We start from the raw sequence: 13,062 nt of genomic DNA, 5'->3' as shown, positions 1-13,062 counted from the left end.
GCTCGGCGGGGCGGGGGCCCCGCCGGGCGCTGTCAGCCGCCTGGGGAACCGGCCGGGGCCGGCGGGGATGGAGGAACGTCGCTCCCCGCCCTTTCGCTGTGGAAACGTCTCTGCCGGGAGGCGGCCGGGGGCGGCGGAGCGGCTCCCCGGGCTGTCGCGCAGAGGTGACCCTGCGTGGAGCCGGCCCCTGGGCTGGGAGGCGAGGCCGCCTGCGCGGGCAGGTTTCCCCCGGGAGAGCAGGGCAGAAGCAGGAGCTTGTCCCCCGTCCCCCATCGGGCGAGCAGAGCTGTCACTGGAGCGTCGTGGCAGGCAGCGGGCCTTGGCACGCCTTCGCTGCGCCTCAGAATGTAAACCGCGTGCGTCTTACTCCGCTTTTCGTCTCTGGAGCTGTCCTCATCAAACCTTTCTTTGACAGAAAGTGCTGTTTTGCTAATGGAACCGCTGATGATGATAGTGCAAAACCTGTGCTCATCTTCTTTGCGTTTAGGACAGTTAGCTTTTTGATATAGTATTTTCTGTAGAGTGAAAGGTTTATGCAGAGCTTCGTAAGAAGTGATAGCGTGGCACTTGGTGCAAGTAAGGAACGCCTCAGTTGGACTAATTCAGAGAAAACATTGGTCGACTAACCACGGGTAACAAAAAACAGTTGACGTGGGCCTGGAAAATGAAGGTTCCTGCGATAGGGAGAAACTCCTGTACCGTGCCGTACGTAACGTATGGTAACGATAGGGTATTTTTCCTAAAAAAATGAGGCATTTTTAAAAAAGTCAAGAGCCGTGATTAGGTGGTTTGTCAGTATGGTATCTGCTAAGACTGGAAGTCAGTGGTGCAAACAGCCTGCTTTCTGTAGATCAAGTTTATCTTATAATATGTTTGGGAAGAGGATCTATGTTTTTGCAGTGGAGACCTTGGGCTTAAGTATGAATGTTGTTAGCCCCTTTGCCCTGAGTTGTCAGCCGAAAGGCAGATTCTGTTGGCAGCATCCTTTATGAAGCGAAGTTGAGCCAGGTATTTTTGATAATTCATGTACTTGTTGTCTTGAGTGTGTTACTATGGCACAGAGGACCAAAGACAAACTCTTTCAGCCTTTCATACAGTTTTGATTTGACAGAACTTTACATTGTTTTACTTAGCCAGTCTTAATTCTCAGTCTTCTTTTCAAGGGAAGTATGTCTGCTGCACCCTTGAAAAGTCAATAAATTTAGTGTGATGTGTAATGATGAATTTTCACACATGTCACTATAAAAGCATCGAGGTTGCAAAGTCAGAATTAAGGTTATATTTGAATCAAAGTAAAATAAAAAAAAAGTACAAAATGTATCTTCTGTGTATACACAGGCTATTTTTCCAAGACAAACACCGTGCTCCTATGTGGAAAAGGGCTCTAATTAATTTGCTTTTCCATTTGCATAGCAGAAAATTCAAAGGATTAACTTGAAATATGTCTACTTAGTATGTGTGGCTAGACTAAATGCACAGACTGACATCTCAGGATACTAGATTTATGTTGCAATTTTATATTTTTGAACAAGTGGTCTCATTGATTTCAAACTGCAGATCTGAGCACTCAGCGTTGCTGAAAAAATATCCTTTCAGTTGAGGCCCCCCAAAAATGAGGATCAAATAGCTGTGGAATTTTTAGTCTGAACTATTGGGTTCCTGTGCTTTTTCTATTATTGACTGTCATGCTGCAGAAGGGCTTGTGGGAATGACCGTAGTTTGATACGGGATCTAGCTGGTGAACTACCAAGAGTAGTTTGACCATGAGCTCCATCTGCGATCTGTACTCCATTTGTGATTGCCCTCTAGACCTGTGATGAGCACCAACTCTTTCATTACAGGTTTCTAAAACACCTCCAGAGGTGTCTTCTGGGGAAAAAAAGGATGCAAATACTGTGTTGAAATTGCGTTGAATGGTATTCATGGTATTCTGCAATTGTATTGTATTGTAATGTCCTTTATTAGAAGGCTGAATTAATGTCGTCCAAGTGACAATAAGTTCTGTACTTCCTAATTTTCAGTGTTGAGCTTACAACCTTAGTAGTGTTTAACAGTTTAAAAACCATAATAACGTTTGAATTAGAAAATTCTGCCATATAAGTGTCAGTGTTATTAGGACTAAGGTTGGAGCTCTTGAATCTCCTGCAGAGTGTGTTTAGAGTAATGGCTGGAGAATGATAACCTGCAGTTTCTGTATAGATGAGTTTGATGGAAGTGAGAGGCACATTTTCCTAGGAGGTTTTTATGTTTCTGTCATGTATTTGACCAACAAAGGATGACAAGGCTCAAGTATCTTGGGATCCTCTCCAGCTGCTTTTGGAAGGTCAAGGAGGAGTCAAAAGATGTTTCTTCTTTATTGCTGATGCACAAAGTCCAACACCATTTTCTGGGGCCTTCTCGGTTTGTCCTTCCACCACTTTCCTATTTCCCTAGTTCCCCATTTCATTTCCAGTCTCAGTCTGCTTTTCATTCCACCAAAGCAAATCATCCAACATCATCTTTTTTCTCCTTCCACCCATCCAAATTTTTCTAATATTTCCATTTGCATGCTTCTTCCTTAATCTTCCGTCCAGCAGGATGCTTTTCCCAGATGCTGTTTGCTTGGATCATTGGAAGCAAGAAGCAGGCGGTATCTCTGCTCTCAATGTCTTGCTCTAGCAATCTACAGCAGCTGGTAGAAGCAGTTACACTGAATGTTTCTTGCATCACCCCTGGGGCTCTGACCTGGAATGACCACATAGCAGGTTGAAATTTTGGTGGACTTAGCTAACAAAATGAGTATTTTGGGGTGAGAGTTTGCATAGGCTCATAACTTACTTCTTAACAGAACAACCGCTAAAGAAAACCAGTCCTGACACTAAAGTGACCACCCCTTGCAAAACCTGAAATACTTTCCTTTAAATGTGGAATTGCTAGATATTCTTAAAAAATCTAAAAATGTTCTAACATAGGCAAAACAAAATCTATCTCCTCCCATAGGTTTTTTTTTCATTCAAAAAATTCCATTCTGAAACATTATTTGATGATGGATAATTTCATTTTTAATGGTTAATACATAGTAAATTCATAACTGAAAACAGTATCACAATTATTCAGATATTCATGGTGTTCAGGAGTATTCAAAATAGCTATGGCTGTCTCATCCATATTGTTGGGGTTTAACCCTGGCCAGCAGCCACCACCCATCCCCACCCAGCCGCTCGCTCGCTCCCCCCCACAGTGGGATGGGGGAGAGAATTGGAAGGGTGCAAGTGAGAAAACTCGTGGGTTGAGATAAAGACAGTTTAACAGGTGAAGCAAAAGCTGCATGAGCAATCGAAGCAAACCAAGGAATTCATTCGCTACTTCCCATCAGCAGGCAGGTGTTCGGCCATCTCCAGGAAAGCAGGGCTCCATCACGCGTAATGGTGACTTGGGAAGACAAATGTCATCAGTCTGAATGTCTCCCCCAGCTTCCTCCTTTTTCCCCAAAGCTTTTATTGCTGAGCATGGTATCGGATGTTATGTGATATCCCTTTGGTCAGCTGGAGTCAGCTGTCCCAGCTGTGTCCCCTCCCAATTTCTTGTACACCCCCAGCCTACTTGCTGGTGGGACAATGTGAGAAGCAGAACAAGCCTTGTCACTGTGCTAGCACTGCTTAGCAATAGCTGAAACATCCCTGTGTTATCAACACTGTTTTGGTCACAAATCCAAAACATAGCACCGTACCAGCTACTGTGAAGAAAGTTAACTATCCCAGCCAAAACCAGTACACATACCTAGTCTTGAATTCCCACATGGCTTTCTTATTTCTTGAGGTGAGTTTTTGTAAAAGTGTAGTAAGTGGAATGGCCTTCTTGTTTCATCTAGGCAGCTCCATCAGACAGCAGAATAGGTTTCTGGTCCCCCTAAATACTAAAAAAGGGGGTTAACCTAGTTTACGTCTCGACTTTCAAAGAACAGCTTTCTTCTTGCAGGTCACGTGCTTCCAGATAATGTTCATATGGCCTGCTCATATGGCCTATGAAGGTATCTTGAGAGTTGTGCTGGGCCCAGTTAGTATCCCTACAGGTTACTTTTCTTCAGATTCTATCACTGAGTCCAAATAATGCTTGGCAGTAGTGATGGAATATCTAAGAATATAAGATTATCATATATACTTTGATAATTAGTTGCTTTGTCCTACTGCTGTCATTTAGTATTTACTGATGCTCTAGTATTTATGGAACCAATAAATTTGAAACGGGCTTTTAGATTCCAGGACTAACACTGATGATTACACAGATGTTGATGGGACACTTTCCTATTCTTGGCCAGTTCAGAAATGAGGTACATCATTTGAGAGTAACTGAAAAAAGCTGTTTTAGTCTTCTAGAGAAACAGAGTGTCAGAATGGTCTGCAGATCTTTCTCCCTGTTCTATGAAACTCTTACAGTATGAAACCTGATGAGCAACAGATTTGTGAATTTATGGACAGGTGACTAAGATACTGTTTGCTAGAAGTCAAGTAAGCTATGATATGTGTCACCAGCATGGGGTCAGTGGTGTGGCAGACTTTTTGAACAGACAAATCTCATGTGGTCAGTACAAAAAAAGTGCTTGACCAAGCATATCATTGGAGGTATTCTGGTAGAGAGTAGGATTTGTTACAGAAGCAGCACGAAACTAAGCTCCCAACAGGATTCCCTTTTCCCAGATGCTTTCTGAGAATAATTTCACTCCTGAGGATCAGGGCTTTATATGCGATTAGCTGGAGCAAAATCTTAGACACTATAATAAAGCAACAGTGTTAATTCCAGGTTTGTTGCCACATAACATTTTGGAACCAAAGTAAAATTCTGCACTCAGAGCTGCTGGTTTTGCGTGTGAAGGTTTTGGTGAAGGCTGGGAGAGCTCTACTAACAGACAGCTCCTTTAAAGTCTAGCTCCTTTAAAGTCTGCTTATACAGAACAGGAAACTCTTTGAAAGAACAGTTATTTTGATACAGATTCTCTATACTGACAGCTGAGAAGAGTAGTGACACGAGAGGAGCCCTGATCCCATATACTGCTTATGAAGTATCTACCGTGTCGGAAGAGCTGTGTATCATGTTTTTTCAGAGAAATAACAGTTTTAGAAAAAATAATCCAGTGTTGGAATTTCTCAGAGGAATTAATATTTGTCTTCTAGTTCTTTGCTTCCATGCTCCTTACTTCCAAAATTCCAGTGTCATATGTAAAGCTTATTAAAATGGTCTTGGAAATACCAATGATGCCTCTTTGCACTCCAAAGAGGTCTTTTCTGTAATCATGTTGTCATTGTGTAAAGGTAGGGAACTCCAGGTCTCTATTTATTTTTATAAAATATTCTCTGAGAATCACTTCCTTCAGAGGTGAGTTAGGAATTAAAAGGGGGCAGGGAAAGACAGACATAGAATGTGTACTTTATCACATTTCTTGAAGGCACACTCATTTCCAGGAGAAGGAAGCTGCATTCTTCGGATGTTTCCAGAGGTTTTTTTCCTAATACCTCAGCAGTACTGTCAAACTCTCTCTTTGTGAAAATACTCAAAAGGTCAAGTTTATTTGTAGCAGCACATTTCTAAGTGGATTACATCATGCATTTCCATCTCTGTGAAATGAAGAACAAGACTTTAACTCCAAAAGTAACACAAACTCCCCTAGGGAGGAGACTCTCCTGCCTGCTCAAAGAGGATGCCATTCCAAGAGATGCATAAAGCATCATTTTTACAAGAACCACTTGCAGCTAACCTGTTTTCATAAGCATTGTGCATTTCATGTCATATGTCAATTGCCAAATGTAGGAAGATGGTTTGCTCTTTGGCTGATGACATCTGAAACTCCTCAACTGTCATCATCCTGAGAAGGATACTGCTTGCCGGCCAGCTGTAGTGAGAGCCATGCTGAAGGAAAAGGAAGGTTTACCTCTCAGCATTAATTCTGTGTTCCTCAGGATGTTAAAAAAGGATGATACATGTTTGGGACAGACAGATCCAGCTACTAGTGTGTTTTAGTCTTGCATACAGTGAAGCATATGGACATGTCTAGAAAGATAAACACACTGACTAAAGCTTCTTGAAGAACTGCTAGAGGTTAACTAACTTCCCTGTGAAACTAATTTAACAAGGACTGTTGGAGAATATTTTAGTGTAATACTTATTTTGGAGGATTTGTGGAATAGCTGTGCTCACAGATAAATATTGTTACCCCAAGGATTTCCTGTAACAGAATTGTATTTGAACAGGGCCCTTTTTACAGTGTTTTAAACACATTCCAGCTTCCTATGCTTGTAAATATTTTAATATAATAATGTCCTTATCTCAGTGAAGCGGGATCAACTAACAGAATTGTTGGCTGTACTACATCTAAGTAGTCTGCTAGAAATATAACTTCAGTAAGCATCAAAACAATTTTGTCTACTTTGGGATTTTCCCACACTGGGAACTTGACGTTTAACCTTTTGGCCACCCAGCATGAAAACAAAATTGTGCTACTTTTATCTACATGGGAGCATATTAAATAAGCCTGAAGTCAAACATAAACGAAGGAAGTAAGGAACATCATTGCTTTGAAAACCTTTTTATTTTAATAATTTGCACAGATTCTCATTGATGGAAGACAGATTACTTTGCAAGCAAAAATTCAAAGAAACTCACTCACTTGAAATAAATTAGTTAAAGATTAAACTACTATAACAACATATTTTTTGACTGCAAGCAAAAGGTACTTTTAGTAATAAATGTTGGCTTCTTTAGCTAAAATAGTCTCACCTTTATCTCAGTTGGAAAAGCAAGAGAACGCTGATTTGACTTGGAAGACAGCAAAGTTGTGGGGTTTTGTGTGATACTGTTGGAGCTTTTTGCCCCATATGCATTCACACACAGCATGTATATTTTTACCTATTTGTTTTGTAAAATATTTTGCATTATTTGTAGATATTCTCGGAATCTGGGAGTTGGAGTATTGTTCTGGGTTTTGATAATGGATTCTTGCAGATTACTTTTGCAGAGCTTTATGAGCTTGTAGGCATCAGTTTTTCTAATTTGCAAGTGAAAAACCCTGTATGTAGCATTTAAGCTTGTTTCTATGGGAAAACCAGGTCTTTTGCCACAGAATAAAATTTCTGAATTATTGACAATGTAATATGAGACTAACACTTGGCAAAGAACATTTCTTTTGTGTTTTTTAACAGAAAGGGTAATGATGTCATGTTTTATCTTCTGCATTTTACTTCCACTGAACCTGAGCCATATTGATATTTTCAGATAGTTTGGGGGTCATTTACTGCAAAATTTTAGTTATTTTAGTGTCACTCTGTAAGCTCATGTCCTGTGTTAGGCCTTCTTACAGAAATGTAGAGTTATTGCATGGATTTCATTGGAAGGCCATACAGGTTAATTCATGTTACGCTGAATTCAGACAGACAATATCTCTGAGGGAAGAGAGCCAGTAAGACAAACATGGGACCAGAAATGGAGATTAGCTCATGCTTCAAGGAAGTGCAAGTAATACATGGAAAACTTTGGTGGAGAGCATCAGACTTTCAGGGCATTTTGATTTGTCTCCATCAATAGACACAGTACATGAAAGATGAACCCAAAATAGGAATGGGTTTTGGACACTAATTTTACTTGATAGAAAGTCTAGATTTTCTTCATTCAAGTTTTTGCTGTGAATAGAGGGAGAAAATACAGAGGGGTATCACTCTAAAAGAGATTCTGCAAGGAATGCTTTCAAAGTTGATTGACTTAAAAATGTTGAGTGTCCATAACAAAGACCTTCATCTAAAGGACTACTACTCTGAGACATGTGGTGGTATTGTAGCTTTAAGTGGCCCTCTCTAAATACAGTATTTCCAGAAAATAGTTTTTAGGAATTAAGTCCTTGAAATATGTTAGTGAGAGAGCATTATCCTCATATATTCATTTGCATAATAAATCTGAAACCTTTCTGGCTGTTTCCAGATATTTTAAGCTGTTAGTAGTACATTTGTAGCATAGATTTACAATGGAAGTGCACTTAATTGAAGAGTGATACTCTCTGTTCAGAGTAGTACCCTGCCAAATTACTATTTGGTCTTCCATTTATTTTTTACTTACCTTGTTTTGATAAGCTGATGTTAAAAGGGACTTTCTTATGGGAAATGTTTCCCTCTTGTTTCCTTTGCCTTGTGGTGGTTTGCATATAAGTGCTGAATCCATTTAATCCATTTTAGAAAGTGCTTTGAAATGTCTCCTCTGTCTGAGAATTAGGTATGTGTATATACATTTCTGTGTCAGGGAACAGCAAGAAAATGGGCCAAGATAATTTTTTCTCTTCAGCTGATATAAACTGAGCTTGGAAGAGCCACACAGTCTCTGTTCTTAGTTTTGCAGAAGGCAGATGGAAGCCAAGACCTTGCATAGCAGTGCCCCCAAAAGGCGCTGTGTTCCCTCTGCAGTCCTTCTGCAAGGGTATGGCACAGGAGGACAGGGGGTGGGAGGTGAAATACGGAGCAACAAGGTACCAGAGTTTGCGGGAGGAAGGGCGGAAGGATGATAACCATGAGCTGGTTGATTACAACTATTAACACTTAGATTTTTTTGAGAATAGAGAAAAGATAATATATTGTTCATGAGTGCTGATGAGCTTCGGTCTTGCCTCTTTTTATTTACTTCATGAGTTGTGAAGTTGGAAGGATGGAAATTCTGGCTACCAGCTAGATTCTTGGTTTTAGCTCTGGGGCTTTTTATTCCCCTAAAAGTTCTAATAACAAAGTAGGTCAGTGTACATGTGCAGGTAAACCAGAGCTAAACTGCTATGCCTAAAATTAAGATAATACTGCTATTGGGAGATTCGTGACATTCTGCTTGAAGGAAATGAATGTGTCCAGTTTTTAAAAGGCAGAGAACCATAACATGATACAAGATCATAGTAATTAGTAGGCAGGATTGCCAAGAGGATTAGTAAACAGAAGCATAAAAAAATCTCCCCTCTTTTGTTTGTCAGAGATGTACTTTCATGAAAGTTTTTGAAGATTGTTGATAATTACAGAGAGATTTAGTCTGGATAAGCCCTTGAAACTTCAAAAAGAAATTGGAATCTTACTGAATCCTGTTCACTCCTTTACCAACAGTACCTTCCCTGAGGTATTCAACATCTACTTTCTGTGTCTTATTCACGTGTCCATTGGGTTTGATACTAATGCTGCTACAATAAGATTGCCTAACCTGGGCATAAATATGAAATAAATCAACTGGGAGCAGTTGGTGTCACTAAGATTCTCATACTTATCTCACTGGATTATGATCTGCTGATGTTGGGGAAAACAGGAGACATTTCATCTTTATGTGTTGAGGCTGCTTAAATGAATGCCTGAAGATGTGCAAATTGAGGTCATACTTTAGAATGGCTTGGCTTTTAATTAGCATATTGATTAGTTCCTAATAATTACAGCTTTTATGCAAGAGACTTAAAGCTGCTGAATGTTTCATAAATTGATAAGCAGTAATAGAAGAAGGAAAGCTCTGAACAAGAAATTTGGACAAAAAATAATAGTATTCCCAAAGATGTTTTTATTTGTCAGTTTGCTAAGGTGTGTGCCTGGAGTATTCTGCCACCAAACCTTGCTTTTATTTAGACATTTAGTGTAAGGACCGGTGATCTAATACATGTTAAGCCATGTGTACGTTTGTTTGAATTCATGTTGGATCAATAGCGGAAACAACTTGTTTTGATTCTTTCAGATAAAACCACAAGGTTCAAAATAAAGTGGTATTTTTATTCCTCGGAATAAAATTATACTTAAACTTGCAGTTTTCCCCTCACTTTAACTTGAAGTAGGTGGAGTGTGCTGCTGGAACAGGTGAGGCTTTCTTTTCTATAAGCTGCAAGTTCCTGTGGCCTAGGTTTTGAAACAAATAACTGTTCTTGTGGGGTAGATCCAGGCATTTATCTGGCTAAAAACCACCACCACCAAAACAGAAGTTCTCAGTCAGACCAGTTCCCTTATCCAGTTTGATGCTTGGAAAAATCAGCACAAAGTGCCAGAGCAAGGGCATGCAGGTATTGAGCCTTTAGGGAGGTACTGCTCTTTTTGGTGGCAGGCTGTATTCGTACCAGGTTACAATGACTTTGAGCCAGAACATGAAATAATGGCATTGCTATATAGTCAGATGGAGACTGTAGAGTGGCTAAAATGAGGCAGAAATTAAAGTTTTGCAGACCTGAGTACTGACTTGAGTTAAGTTTAAGCGTGTCTTGAAAATTCCATGTTTACAGTATGTTATTTTATACTTCTGTTAGCACTGAGTACTTAATGGTGAAATATGTCTGAGAATTTAGTAAATGCGTTTCTAATTGTCTCAAGCAAAATATTAAGCAGGAGTACCTGAGATAGTAGAATTTCATGAGAGAGCAAAGAATCTCAATCTTGAGTGGTACCTTACCTACAGATTCTCCTGATTATGTATGATTGATTATGACTGATTACAATTGATTATACATACTGCGTGTGTAATATGGCCTTGAAGCAGTTTCTTTTCTGAAAATTGACTTTGCAGAAATACTGCTTTGTTACTCATGCTTACAATCTGCATGTATTCAAAAGCATGTTCGTAATAGTGATAAAATAACATATATAAAAAATAACATAGATTATTAAACTTCAAATAGAGGGGTAATCAGTTATGTTGCTACAAGCTTTACCAAAACAATTGAGTCATGTAAATCCCACATGAAGGCATAGTTTGAATGCCACTGGACTGCTGAAGGATCAGTAAGACTGTAATATTCAAACAGTGAGATAGGACAGAAATATTTTGACTTGCATGTGAGTATGTCAGAAGAGAATTAAGCTTTTTTCTGTCATTATAAGGGGAGTTTGTAGGTCTGGCTGTCAGATTTTTTTTCTCCCCATATGTAATTTGGTAATAATTTGAAAATGATAAAACCCCCAAAGACCAGGTTTAAAGCTGCTTCTCAGGCAGCAGTGCAGAATAATTGTATGTAGAGCAGTCTACTGAAAATTAAGTGATTATATAAGCATTTCTATTACTCTTACTTTTTATGACAGTTTTTCCATTGAAATGAAACATTTTCACACACACACACACACGATAGAAGCAATAATTTCAAAAAGACTAGAGACAGTCCAGAAAGAGAACTACACAGTCAATAGTCTTTTTTCCTTCTAGAGGCTGGTTAAAATGTCTTAGATAAAGCACTGAAGTACTAAGACTCCCATACATAAAATCAAGAAATTGTGAGTCTTCTGTTACATTGTGATTATACATGTGATTTTGGGGGTTTTTTTTGTTTTTTTTCCAAATAGAAAGTGTTTGACCTCTTCTAGACACATTCATTTGATGTGTCTATTTTGTTTCAGTGCAGTAGTCTTACTAATGTTTTATTTTTTAAGGATGTTGTTTGGAAAGCAGAAGGAAAGCGAGGCCAGATTTTTTACTGCCCGATATAAATGTGCCTTTGTTTCTAATTGCTGAAATCTGAAACCTATTCTTAGAAATATTTTGGAAAACCAATTTCCATTTGTAGTTGAGGACTGTTATCTCTTAGTGGACAGCAACTGCAGACATCTCCCAACTCGTCTTTGTGTTTAGATGCCTTTCTGAAAAACAAAGTGTATTTGGCTGTTCTCTTAGTTATTAAAAGAAAACAGAAACATTAGTTAAACCATGTGCTACTTGTTGCCTTTCCTTAGTTTGACACCTGAACAATTTTAGGGATACTGTATGAAATGACAAGAATAGTGAGGACAATGGCAGCTTGGGATATTTCACTGGTAAGATGCTGCGTTCCTATTTTAACATACTAGGAGAAGTTAGCTATATCATTGCTCTTCCTTTTATGAAACAGTTCGAGTTTGTTTTTTTCATCTCTGAAAAAACATTCAAGATACAATTTCTTGAAGATACTGATTCCACAGAGGAGCTTGCCTTGTTATGAGCTAAAAAAAGTTTTCAGATAGCGGTAGGTAGCATATTTTCTGTTAAAAGGTTTGACAGTGTAACACAAAGATATAATAATTTAGAACACTTACAGTTTTGTACTACTAATTTTACATGTAAATCAGCTGGATGGTAAATATACCAGAAACTCCTGACATTTGTAAACTCTCATGAGGTGTGAACTTAATGCCATATAGTACTTCTGTAACTCTGGAGGAATAGTTTTGCTCTTCTTCTGTTCCCCCAAGTATGGTAGCTTTAATTGCATTGCATACTTGACATAGAAGTATCTGTAGAAGATTTACACTGGAGTATATTATGGAGGTGTCTTGCCTATTATTGTCAACATCTGCGCTCTACCTTAAGAGGCAATATTAAAAAAGTGTTATTCCATTCTCTTCTGGAAATGTCAGACAACTGAAATAATTTTAGCAGTGTTGTTTAAAGTCTGACTCCTGAAGTTACATGGACTTCCTTGAGTTAAAGTTGCCCCTTTTTCTATGATTCAAGAGCCTAAGTTCTCTTTTTTTTTCTTCTGTTTTTCTTTCTTTTTTTCTGAGCTTGGGTAGTGTCAACAATTTCAATGCATATAGATTTATTGCTAAAATTGTAGAAGACTGAAAATTATAGCAGTGGAATCCTGATAGTAATTTCATCTTTTACCATACAAAAATATTTGGATGCATTTGACTTTACAAATTATCACCTGTACATTTAGAGTTTCTTTGTGGTGAATGGCAGTGGCAATTGTAAACTAAAACTTTTTTCATACATTAAAATTGTTTCCTTCTGTCTTTGAAGGTTACAGAAAACAGATCAGACCTTGAAGATTTACACCTTTATGCAACTCCTCGGGAGCAACGGTTTCGTAGGTTTGCCAGTTTAGAATTTGAAGGACAGCTATATATGACTCCATATGACTTCATTCAGGCTGTAACAAATGATGAACCTAAACGTAAGCAGGAGTTTTATATGGATAAAATTGCGAGGGAAAATGCTGGTGGTGTATGTTATTTTTCCATTTGTCTTGATTACTACTTCTGTTTCTCATTGTGGTAAAAAGGTACTGCATCTTCCAGAACTTTATTTTTTAATGGTATCCAAGTGCATACAATCAGTATCCTGATTGTTATTGGA

At 38.7% G+C, this 13,062-nt stretch overlaps 1 protein-coding gene across 1 annotated transcript in view; it reads left to right on the top strand.

Moving 5' to 3' along the window:
* Nucleotides 1-11,735: 11,735 nt before the first annotated feature.
* The window catches only part of MICU3 (mitochondrial calcium uptake family, member 3), a 44,296-nt gene continuing 42,969 nt past the window's right edge, over nt 11,736-13,062 (top strand). Inside the window, exons 1-2 of the mRNA XM_010570073.1 lie at nt 11,736-11,759; nt 12,727-12,880. Of these exons, the coding sequence (XP_010568375.1) occupies nt 11,736-11,759; nt 12,727-12,880 (178 nt within the window). The remainder of the gene's footprint in view (nt 11,760-12,726; nt 12,881-13,062) is intronic.

The sequence above is a fragment of the Haliaeetus leucocephalus genome, unplaced genomic scaffold (genome assembly GCF_000737465.1).
Source record: "Haliaeetus leucocephalus isolate CR32 unplaced genomic scaffold, Haliaeetus_leucocephalus-4.0 Scaffold284, whole genome shotgun sequence".
Taxonomy (NCBI): domain Eukaryota; kingdom Metazoa; phylum Chordata; class Aves; order Accipitriformes; family Accipitridae; genus Haliaeetus; species Haliaeetus leucocephalus.
This window is presented reverse-complemented; position numbering and strand designations above follow the sequence as displayed.